We start from the raw sequence: 12,097 nt of genomic DNA on the forward strand, positions 1-12,097 counted from the left end.
TGCAGATCAGAAATTTGGGCTGAGCCCAGCTGGGCAGTTCTTCCAGACTCTGCTGGACTCACTCTTGCGTCTGCAGTCAGCTCCTGGGTTGGCTGGGGCCTGATTGGTCTAAGGTGGTGTCATACTTGCTTACAGCCTTGTTCACTAGCGGCCAGACAGGGTTCCAAGAAAGTGAGTGGAAGCCTAGCCTTGCAGCTGGCGCCGTCGCACTTCCACCACATTCTGTAGGCCACAGCAACTTGCAGGGCCAGCCCAAATGCCAGGTAGAGAAACAGATGCCACCCCTTGAAGGAGTTGCTGCAAAGTCACATTGCAAGGGACCTGGCTACAGGGAGGAGAGTCACTGTGGCTGTTTGCTAACAGGAAGCTAATACGTGATTGGTAAACCACAAGGAGTAACTACAACAGTATGGATTGCTTTAGAATATCAAAGATTAGTAATAAAGGCAAAACAGAGAACAATGAAATAGTATGTTTTTGTAAATTAAATGACATGTTTTCCTTCCCAAAGGTTCCCAAACGATGCCAACAAACATGCCTCCACCTCGTAAACTACCTCAGCGCTCCTGGGCGGCCTCCATACCCACCATCCTCACTCACAGTGCCTTGAACATTTTATTGCTGCCCTCTCCAACACCAGGCCTCGTGCCCGGCCTGGCAGGTAGTTACCTTTGTTCTCCGCTTGAGCGATTCCTTGGATCAGTCATCATGAGAAGACACCTTCAAAGAATTATTCAACAAGAAACGGTACGGGTACCTCGTGAACTCATAAGTGGTAAACTGTCAAAGGCGAGTGCTAAGTTGTCCTGCAGGATAGGATCTGAACTAAAGTGATATTCCCTCACCTCTTCTAGCCAGCTTGTTAGAATTGTGCTTTTCACCCTGCCCTAGCATTAAAAATGGACTCCACTATTTTCTTTTACCTTCTTACCTTAACATATTTCTGCATTTTATAGTTTACTGTGCTGTGGCTAACATGGACCTGGAGATAGGTCCCCACAATACCATAGGACAAGTGCGCCCAGGATCTGGCTTTGCAGAGAATAGCATACAAGTAACTATTTGCCCTCTGAAATCCCCTTGCAGGCAGGCTGACTTTGAGTCTGTGTCTCTACTGAAATAAAATTATTTATGATCACAAGGATGAAAACTACTTTTTAAATAGATGAACAATTGAATTGATTTCAAACCCTTATAGAAAAAGACTTCTAGCCTATCCTTTGGTGGTACCCTTAGGTGATAGAGTGGAGAGCACCAGTTCTAGAGTCAGGCTGCCTGGGTTTGTAGCCAGGCCATGCCACCTGCTAGTGTGAGCTTGGGCAGATTTCTTCACCATTTTGATACTAGTAGGTGATAATATCTACCTAACTCATAACAATTGTGGGAATTAGAGATATTTCATATAAAGCCCTTAGCATACTATCTTGGTATTTAATACACAATTAGTTGTTTATAATTATTAGTATATGTATATGTTGATGAGGTAGTCAGAATGGTGAATGTTTAAAATATCCACTCCGAAGATGGCACCACGCTATTTTGCAACCTTTATGTGCAGATTTGAAAAAAAATAAAAGTTTTAACATCAGGTGAATAAATTAACATTTAAAATAGTAATCATGAGACCTGTGATCTAGCCTCACCTCTGCCACTTACATGCCATGTAAGCTTTCAGCTCTTTGAACCTCATCTGCAAATCACCATATTAGGCTAGAGCAGAGGTCAGTAAACTACAGGCCTAGGGGCCAAGTCCTGCCCTTCCCCTGTTTTTTGTAAATCAAGTTTTATTGGAACACAGTCACACCCATTCATTTACATATTGTCTGTGGCTGCTTTCAGCTATGATGGCATCATTGAGTAGTTGCGACAGAGACCATACAGCCTAAAATATTTACTCTCTGGCCCTTTACAGAAAACGTTTGCCAACCCCTGGGCTAGCATAAGGTTCCAATCCAGCTAACATTTTGTAATTGAACTCTTTATTCTTTTTTTCTAATGTGCCATTTTTTAAAAACTTATTATTGTGGAAAATTTTAAGCATATTTGAGAGAATAGTACAGTGAACCTCTATGTTCTCATCACCCACCTTCAACAGTGAACTCATACCAATATTGTTTTGTCTATAGCTCTTCCCCCTAGATTGTTTGACAGCAAATCCCAGACATCATTTCATCCATAAATACAGTTTCTTTATCATCAGATGTCTAATTGGTGTCCAGATTTCCCAAGTTGTCACAGTTTTTACTGTCTGAATCAGAACCCAAACAAGTTTTTAAGTTCCTTTTAAGCTATAGGGGGTCCGGCCCCGTGGTGTAGCAGTTAAGTGTATGCACTCTGCTGCTGGCGGCCGGGGTTCGGATCCCGGGCGCGAACTGATGCACGGCTTGTCAGGCCATACTGTGGTGGTGTCCCATATAAAGTGGAGGAAGATGGGCACAGATGTTAGCCCAGGGCCAGTCTTCCTCAGCAAAAAGAGGAGGATTGGCATGGATGTTAGCTCAGGGCTGGTCTTCCTCACAAAAAAAAATAAACTATAGGTTCCCTCTCCGTTTCTCCTTACACAGTTTATTTGTTGAAGAAACCATATCATTTATCCTCTAGAATTTCTCACAGTCTGGATTTTGCTGATCGCATCCCTTTGGAATCATTTAACGTTCTTTTGACCCCCATATTTTTATAATGAACAATCCTACAGCTCTAACTACTGAATTCAGGCTCAAGGTTGTTGTTGTTTTGCAAGAATATTTCATAAGTGGTGTTATGGTCTTCCATCAAGAGACATGTAATGTCTGATTGCCTCTCTCTCTGCGATGTTTTTTGCAGTTATTGGTGCTCACTGTATCAAAGCTAGATATCTTTGTTTTGGAACAGGTATCAACTTAGTTGTTTCCCTTTTGAAACACTTCTCTCAGCAACATTTTCATTTTCTCTTTATCTTACATATTGTCTCACATGTTAATTTGATGTATCCTTCTTGTTTTGTAGCTACAGCTGATAAATTCCAACGAACCTGGAGTGATCATGTTTAAGACTGATGCGCTGAAATGCAGAGTAGCCCTTAGTCCCAAAACCAACCAAACACTTCAGCTAAAAGTGACACCTGAAAATGCAGGACAGTGGAAACCTGATGAACTTCAAGTTTTGGAGAAATTCTTTGAAACAAGAGTATGTGTTTATTAATGCATAATTTTATTGTAATCAATGAAACAGAAGAGTCAAGGTAGAATGAAGAGTAACTTGTATTTATCCCTGTAGGTTGCCGGACCGCCATTTAAAGCCAATACATTAATAGCTTTCACCAAGCTGTTAGGAGCTCCTACACACATCCTCAGAGACTGTGTGCATATTATGAAGCTAGAGCTGGTAAGTTACAGAGAAACACAAACTTTTATAGCCAGGTCTGTTTGAGGAGGTTGGAGTTGGTGGGAGCAGTGTTTGTTGGTTTTCACCCATTTATGTACTTCCATTTTTCTTTTAAATTCTTAGTTTTTAACTTAAACTTTGTCTTTGAATAAATAACACAATTCTCTTGTATCTTTTGAATTTAGAACAAGATGATACAGTGGGAAATTTCCCACCCATCCCTGTCCAGCCATCTAGACCCCTCCCCACAGGCAACCCGAGTTACCAGTGGCTTACCTTTTAGAAAAGCAAATACATTTAATATACTCTTCCTACTCCCAGATAATGAAATAATCCTCCCATTGTTTCTTCTAATACTGTTAGGGATTCATTTTTTAAATTATTTATTTAAATTTTTGATCCATTTTAAATATATCTTGGTGTCAAATGTGAGGTATGGATCCAGCTTTTCCAGATGCCCCCAATTACCCTAATCCCATTTATCGAAAAATCTATCTTCTCTCGGGAGATTTTTAATTCCTCTTCTTTCCTAGGAAAGTAGACAATTATATAGATGGAATCCAAGTGGCAGCTGATTATATTTTTCCAATCTCACAATCCTTTCATCTTAATGTTTCTAGTATTGCTTGGGGTAGTTCCAAATAGCTCTCTCCTTTTCTCAGTTGGTGTTTTACTGTTAATATTGGGACAGCAATGTTCCTTTGCTAATAGTCTAAACATTAGGCTTCTAATCTGATAGGCTATGGGAAAGGTAATTTATATCCAAAAGAAATCCATTTGAGTTTTTAAAGGATTTATGTGGCTAGAAAAGCACCAGTGAATATAATTTAAAATTACTAACACAGTTTAGTATGTTTTAGTGAAGGAGTTGGAAATGAGACTGGTAAGTCTAGATTGGCACCAGTTAAGAAGGGCCTTGAATGCCAGGTCTTGGTCCTGGTCGGGTGGGGGTGGGAGAACAGCATGTGTCACTGCATGTCACTGAACGTTTGTCAGCTAGATTAGAACCATGCTTTAGGACATTTGTCTGGCAGTGATATAAGGATGGACTGGAAGAGGCAGCCATTGAAAGGGACTGGAACCATTAGGGGGCCACAGGAGAAGTTATGAAGCCCTGAGCCTGGTGGCATCAGTGAAAATAGAGAGGAGGGAACAGATGTCAGAGATGCTATGGAAGCAGAAGCCATAGGCCTTGGGAATTAATGAAGTGGGAGGGAAGGAAGGGGAACTTATCACATAAATCCAGTTGACTTCTCAGTAACTTCACATATATATTTCCTTTGAAAAAATGTAGATTATCATCTTTATGTTCTGTTGATAATTGAGTATAAAATAAAATTCTTTCTAACCTTTCAGACTCCTATACTACAGTATAATTTTAAATTTTCATATCATTTTACCATGATTTTTTTTTTTCAAAACAGTTTCCTGACCAGGCAACACAGCTAAAATGGAACGTTCAGTTTTGCCTAACGATCCCTCCCAGCGCACCGCCGATTGCACCTCCTGGGACGCCTGCTGTGGTGCTGAAATCCAAAATGCTATTTTTTGTAAGTACCACCCGGCATGTGTGTGTGTGTGCAGAGCTTCTGAGGAAAAAGCCACGTGAGGATAATAGAGCAACTTTTGGATAACTGCAGAAATTATCTGTTGCTGCCAAACATAGGCCCAGATGCCTTAATTGTCAGTTTAGACTTCATGTAATCCTGGTTCCTTTAGTAATGACAGACTTGAACTAGATAATTGTGTGACGCAGTTGCATCTTAGTCATAATATTCAGTTGTTTGTCACTGTTCTTGTCATATTTAATTTTCTTTTGCTTGATATATCTTAATCTGACAGTAGAGTAAATGATAGTACCTTTGATAAATTTAGTCAAATGTTTTATTTTCTTAACGATGTTTTTATTCTCTTTGTGTGTGTTGTGTGTCTGCAGCTTCAACTAACTCAGAAAACATCAGTCCCTCCCCAAGAACCTGTTAGTATTATAGTTCCAATCATTTATGACATGGCTTCAGGTACAACCCAGCAGGCAGACATTCCCAGACAGCAGAACTCTTCTGTTGCTGCTCCCATGATGGTCAGCAACATTCTGAAGAGGTTTGCAGAGATGAACCCACCGCGACAAGGTACATGACGAGTAGATGGTATTTTATTGCATATATGTTATAAAAGTTCTTTTGAGAGATTTCCCCTTTCCCCCTCTGCTCCCTCTTTACCCACCTTGCCCCCCAATCCTAGTAATAGAGCTCTGGTTGCCATGGCCCTCTTAATGTCTGCCTGTCGCTTTCTTCCTTTCTCATTGGTTCTTCATTTTTGTCCATGTCTCTGCTGCCTGGACTTTATTTTTGTTAGTGATTTACTATTGGGACTGACCCAGTTGCTAATGCCAGAAGCTTGTATTTATAGCACACATTGCCACAAAGCCCTAGGTTAGGATGATAGAATTTTCCATGGCTGTGAATTCCTGCCCTTCCATCAATACCTGCCACTCTGTACATCACCAAGTTGAAATGCATGTTGATTTCTCATATTTCATGGTTCGATCACAAATAGAATAATATCATTCAAAGTTCTGTATCTTCTAAATGTTTTGTGAAGAATAAAAGCTGATACAAATGGCATCACTGCTTTTTGGGCTTCTTATATGAGTGTCAGGTGGGTGCAAGGGAACCTTTTCACCAAGTGCACAAGGAAGCTCTCAAACTGAACATTTTCAAGGAAACCAGAATGTTTCTGGCAGATAAACAAGGTCCCTTCAATACTGTAGTAGCCTACGCTTAACATGTAACTCCTGGCAGTGCTGAATTTTTTGGTTACAAAACATAAAGCTCAGCAAAGAGAACTTTTCTTCCATTTTGCTTATTTTTAATATTAAGGAAATTAAATTTAAATTAAATTTTGCATATTTCTAATATTAAGAAAGTCCTCTATATCTTTCAGTTTAGAATAGTATGATAACAGAACTGTTTTTAAATGAGGGAAAGTTGTTCTCTGAAACATTTTTAGGTACCACAGTCAAAATTTTACTAGAAACAGGAATCATGGGAGAAATTGTGTTTTTAGCTATTTCCCCATATTGTATACATAGGCAAGTTCTCACTCAAGTGTAGTTTATAAGGAATGCACTGGACAGTAGAGAAGGGTATGCTTCTTTTGTTGTACTACTACTTCTACTTCTTACAATTTTCTGCTTTCATCCTTTGACTTATGTCTTCTTTCAGCTAAAAATAGGTCCTTAAGAGTCAAAGTTTAAAGCTATCAGAAGTTTCAAAGTAGCAGTCCAGTAGAACTTTGCTAATGAACACCATTCCTTCATAAGCAGATGACTATCGTTATTATGTCTTGTGGAATTTAAAAGGAAAGAATGTTTTGATCCTATTGGGATCAAGCAAGTTTTTCTACCTATCAATAATGAAAATGTGTTTTTAAAAAAGAAAAAGATATAACTTCTTTTATTTAAGAAATTGTTGTGATATTTTGGAAGTGTTTTTCTTTTGCTCTTTTATTTCTACCTTAGACTAGGCAAACCTTTGGATTTCCTTTTCTTTCTGTACCTTAATTTTCCAGTGGTTGGAGAGAAGGTTGCAGTAACTTGCACAGGGTCACTGCACATCCTGCCCTTTGCCAAAGGCCATTATTCAACTGAGGGCTTCAGTTCCCTCACTTTTGGCCACTATAGTGTTAGGCTATGCTCTAGGGAAGGGATCCAGCTTTTGGTTTATAATAGTTACAACTGGTTTTCGTTTATTATATTTAAATATATGTAATATTTACAAGAAGTAAGAGGCAGGGTATTTGGTTTCTTTGAGCAAAGGGGAAATTGAGAGGATGACTCATTAGCCTCCCTTCTCCCCCAAATAAATCTTGTTTCTAGATTGTTGCTGTGCCACACTTCAGCCTCCCTCCTTTCCTCCCAAACCCATCACTTCGCTCCCACTGGTGAAGTGCTTTTAAGAAAAATCACTTTATTTTGCATTAATTGATTTTAATGTTGAACTCCAGAAGTTGACCGTTTCCTTGAAATTTGGGAGAAAACTCCAATAGATGTCATAGAACTGCACTGTCCAATATAACTACCACTAGCCACATGTGGCTATTTAAATTTAAGTTAATTAAATTAAATAAAATTTAAAGTTCGGTTCCTCAGTCACACTAGCTACATTACAAATGCTTAGTAAACTACAGTGCACATACAGAATGTTTTCATCATCACAGAAAGTTGTACTGGACAGTGCTATCATAGACATTTTTATCTGGCCTTTAAGGCTACATTAGAAGGACACCATTAGTGTTGTAACTAATGCATAAATATAAACTAGATCTTTTCATGAGAGTCAAAGTGCATAAGCAAGTTGTCAGCAGCCTTGAAGCCCAACTTCAAAGGCTTATCCAATGCTCCAGTGTTTCCATAGAGAAACTCGAGGTGTATCTTCTTTTTTTTTTTTCTTTTTTTGTGAGGAAGATCAGCCCTGAGCTAACATCCATGCCAGTCCTCCTCTTTTTGCTGAGGAAGACTGGCCCTCAGCTAACATCTGTGTTTATCTTCCTCCACTTTATATGGGACACCGCCACAGCAAGGCCTGATAAGCCGTGCATCGGTGCGCGCCTGGGATCCGAACCTGGGCCACCAGCAGTGGAGCACACTCACTTAACTGCTACCGCACGGGGCCGGCCCCGAAGCGTATCTTCTTAAATTCAAACCTAACTGGGACTTGCCCAAAATTTCCTCATGAGGAAAAAACAAAAGCCAAACCAAATATCATTTGATACTTAACACCAAAGCTTAATCCCCTATAGTCTGTGCAGCTAAAATTTAGTCTTTTATTTTGATCTTTAAAGTTCTTGCTAATTTTAGAGTTAATTACCCCTACCCCCACCGGTGTGTTAACATCATCTTTCCTGTATTTCGAATAGCTAATGACCATTTTTCTCTGTTGCAGGTGAATGCACAATATTTGCAGCTGTCCGTGATTTAATGGCTAATCTTACACTGCCCCCTGGTGGGCGTCCATAGACACTATTGTTTTTAAACCAGGAAGGCTGACAGATGAGACAAAACAACAACAAAAAAATCTGAATTCAGCCTTCAGTTTAAAAAAGAAAAAGGACTTTTTTGACTTTAAGTGGTTAATATTCTAAACTGGCAACAATTTTCAGGGTGCACTTCTTTCATCAAAAAGACCATCAATCTTTTTGTATAGTGAACTTGTATAGTGTGTTTAAATGGGGCACATTTCAAACTAGGTAATACGTCAGTGTCCGCTTGCCAATAATAGATTTAATATTCTGTTTTATACTATAAAGTTATGGAAATGCCAAACTTGTTTATTTAATTGTTTTCTTATGTTTTGGGTGTAATAGTCCTTTTTTGGTTTTTGTTTTGTTTTTTAAGGCAGGTCTGTCATTTTTGAATACTGTAAAACTGTGATAAACTTTATATTGAAGCTGTATTTTAATATGACCGCTTTGAATCCTTACGTGAAAATGTTCTGGGAGTTGTTATAAACACATCCCAAAGAAGCAATATTTAATAAAACTAGGTTAAAAAAAACAGTGACACTCACTTGTGTGTATATCAGCTCTGTAGACTTTTCAGGGCCTCCCTTCATCTTTAACCTGATGGGGCCAGTAGTTAATTTCTAATGATACGTGTCTGAAATTTGACCAAAAACATCTTCTTTGTTTCAAGGTTAATTTATTTTCTTCAGACATTCCTAACTTGACTGGTGGTGAACATTTAGTACTTTGGTTGTCTTTCACAGTAGGATTTTGGATAAAAAAGAAAGAACCCAGTCTTTGAGAAGAGACAGTGAGTAGTTCATATTGATCAAAGGTCCCAGATACTGCAGTCATTCTCATCTGTTGAGGATGCAGGAACTTTTCGGTTATCCTGTAAAATTCCGTTTACAGGATGCTTCTGCATACAGCATTAATTAGGAAACAAAGAACTTGAACGCTCTACTCTTGCATGAAATTTCTATGATGTTTCTTTATCTTGCTTAACTTCTCCCACTTGCCTTTCCTACCAAAATTGGGGTTGTTCTAAACAATCCCGGTTTAATTCATTGTCAACAAAACGATAAAATATTTTGCTTGGAAGAAACCTGGTGCAGTCCTCTCACTTTGAAGAATCCAAGATCCAGTGCCTATCCAGGGTCAAATGGAGATTCTGGTACTGACACATCTCAGCAGAGTTTCTGTTTGGAGCACTGTATTGTCTCTCCCAGTCAGTCAGGGACTTTTTTAAGCTTCAAAGAACATGATTGGAAGCAAAGGTCTTCTGGTGACGATGTTATTTGGGAAAGTTTTTAAAATAATAATACCATGCCGAGTTATCCGATCACTGTGACATTGGTTCTCCAGTAAATTTTAGATGCTTTGTCTAAATCCATTTTAAGCTGATTTGAGCTTCTGTAACTGTCAACTACCAAATTGTAGTTTCAAGCATCTCACTGCAGCTGTATCATATCTGTTCTCAACTTTGCTTGATTCTCCGCTCATTTCTGGTCAGAGTTGAGGCCTTCTTTGCCTTTCTTCTATATCTTCTGCATTCATCTGCTGCTTCTTGCCCAACTCTGCCCCTAGTCACGAGCAGGTGACTAAACTTTTATCCTTCAACTTACCTCTTATCCTTCTGTTTTCACTTCTCCTTACAATGGTAGTCACATCAGTTTGGCAATCGGAGATGTCTTTATCAAGGGTCAGCCCTTCTCTATTTGGAGCTGAATCCTTTCTTTCATGTGGAAATCTACATGTATATACAAGAAATGTATTTTTATCTGCAGGATAATATTGTCTCGAATTTGATTAATAGAGTTAACTTTTCAAGTATTTTCGCTTTTAAGTGTGATTTTGAAATGTTAATTGCATTTTTAAACATGATGCATTCAGTGGACACTTGTATTCCTAATTATAACTCATCTCTGAATGCATTGTGCAAATCAAAAGTAAGATAGGATTCTGTGAACAGCATTTGCTTTTGATGCTTATGAAGAATAAACCCATGAATACGAATTTTGATATCGTGCTTGGTATTTGGAATTGGTATACACTTTATTAAAGCTTGAAAACATTAGCATTCAAGTCTTAGGTTTCATCACAAACCATGTCTTTTGCCTCTTTTGTTACCCAGGTTCTATCAAAGGGACTGGATGCCCATAGTGATTTTTCCTAATAGGTGGTTTGGGTCTTAACTTAAAAGTGTTTTCAGTGTGATTTTAGTAATTTCAGTAATAAAATTTATACAAGTTTCAGAGAACTACCAACTCTCTCTAGTTAATTTTTATGAAGATGTTTTGGATAGTAGTCTGGTTTAGTATTAGTTTAATCTTGAAAGAAGAAATTGGTCTTGATTGGCACCTTTTTTCCATCTGCTGAAATGCTGTTTCGGAATGTATAGAAGTACTTTCAGAATTAGAGAGGGAGAAAGTGAAAATTTCAACAGAACATATCAAGTTATTAATAACAAGGGCTGAACCTTATGTTTGAAAACTAACTCTGAGTGAGCTAAGTGCAAGCATAAACTAAACTATACAGGATTTTAATTTAAATATCACTAATAACTTGACTGTGTTGCAGTTAACACAGTAACCTGTTCAGCCACAGGATACTAACAGTTTATTAGTCATTCTTTGGACCATGGTTAATTTGATAAGTTCAAGAAGTAGAATTTTGCTACTCTAAATTTGGATCCAATTCCAGCTTAAAAAGTTATCCCTTTGGGCCAGCCCCGTGGCTTAGCGGTTAAGTGCGCTCACTCCGCTGCTGGTGGCCCGGGTTCGGATCCCAGGCGCGCACCGACTCACTGCTTCTCTGGCCATGCTGAGGCCACGTCCCACATACAGCAACTAGAAGGATGTGCAGCTATGACATACAACTGTCTACTGGGGCTTTGGGGGAAAAAATAAATAAAATTATAAAAAAAAAAAAAAGTTGTCCCTTGCATGATTTTTCCCCCAAAGAAATACCTGTTACATTTTACTTTAATATTTATCATCCAAGTGTTCTTGATATAAAATCAATATACAGAAAATTTTAAGAGAACTTATATTCAGGGAACTTCAGGGACAGAAAGGAAAAATGTTAATGTATATTTCATTGTTTCTTGTGAAATTTTCTTTTTCATTTGGTTTGATGGGAGTGTACGGTATGTCTAAGGGAATGATTTGAAATTTACTTAGGATGGATTTACTATTGAGGAAGAAAAAATTAGCCGAGGCCAGCCACCATTGTGCTGCACAACTCCAGGAGACCATGATCTGCTCACAATTTTCTGTAAATTGCCTCCACTTCCAAGTGGCCAGTGATTTGTTAAAATACCTTGCCCAGGAATATGACTGATTGATGAGAGGGCACATTAAGGTCAATATAAAATAATAGCTAATATTTACTGAGAGCTTACTATTTCCAGTCACTGTTCTAAGTATTTCAGTGTGTGTTTAATCCTCACAACAACCAAATAGGATAGGTATTAATATTAATGAATATTAATATTCATCCTTTTACAAATGAGTAAACTGAGGCCCAGAGAAATGAAGTAATTTGCTAAGATCAAATTAAGTTTGCCTAAGATCAGCTAAGAAGGGGCAGTTTGAGTCCAGAGCTAGCGCTCCTAAACCCTGTGCCACTTTGCTGTGAACCACGAAGTCAGGGGAAGGCTTCAATGTTTAGACTCTTTCAGAGCCTTTTGACTACGCACAATTTTAACATTTTTTTCTAAGCTCAAGAAGCT

General features: G+C 38.5%; 1 protein-coding gene across 4 annotated transcripts in view; it reads left to right on the forward strand.

Moving 5' to 3' along the window:
* Positions 1–8,919, forward strand: part of MED14 (mediator complex subunit 14) — a 67,367-nt gene extending 58,448 nt beyond the window's left edge. For all 4 annotated transcript variants that reach the window (XM_014791058.2, XM_087427793.1, XM_087427794.1 and 1 more), the window contains 6 exons: positions 512–747; positions 2,986–3,165; positions 3,256–3,363; positions 4,788–4,913; positions 5,300–5,492; positions 8,307–8,919. In XM_014791058.2, coding sequence (XP_014646544.1) covers positions 512–747; positions 2,986–3,165; positions 3,256–3,363; positions 4,788–4,913; positions 5,300–5,492; positions 8,307–8,380 — 917 coding nt within the window. In that variant the 3' untranslated portion in view covers positions 8,381–8,919. The remainder of the gene's footprint in view (positions 1–511; positions 748–2,985; positions 3,166–3,255; positions 3,364–4,787; positions 4,914–5,299; positions 5,493–8,306) is intronic.
* Positions 8,920–12,097: the final 3,178 nt, after the last annotated feature.

The sequence above is a fragment of the Ceratotherium simum genome, chromosome X (assembly GCF_057802395.1).
Source record: "Ceratotherium simum simum isolate JZ-2026a chromosome X, ASM5780239v1, whole genome shotgun sequence".
NCBI classification, from domain to species: domain Eukaryota; kingdom Metazoa; phylum Chordata; class Mammalia; order Perissodactyla; family Rhinocerotidae; genus Ceratotherium; species Ceratotherium simum.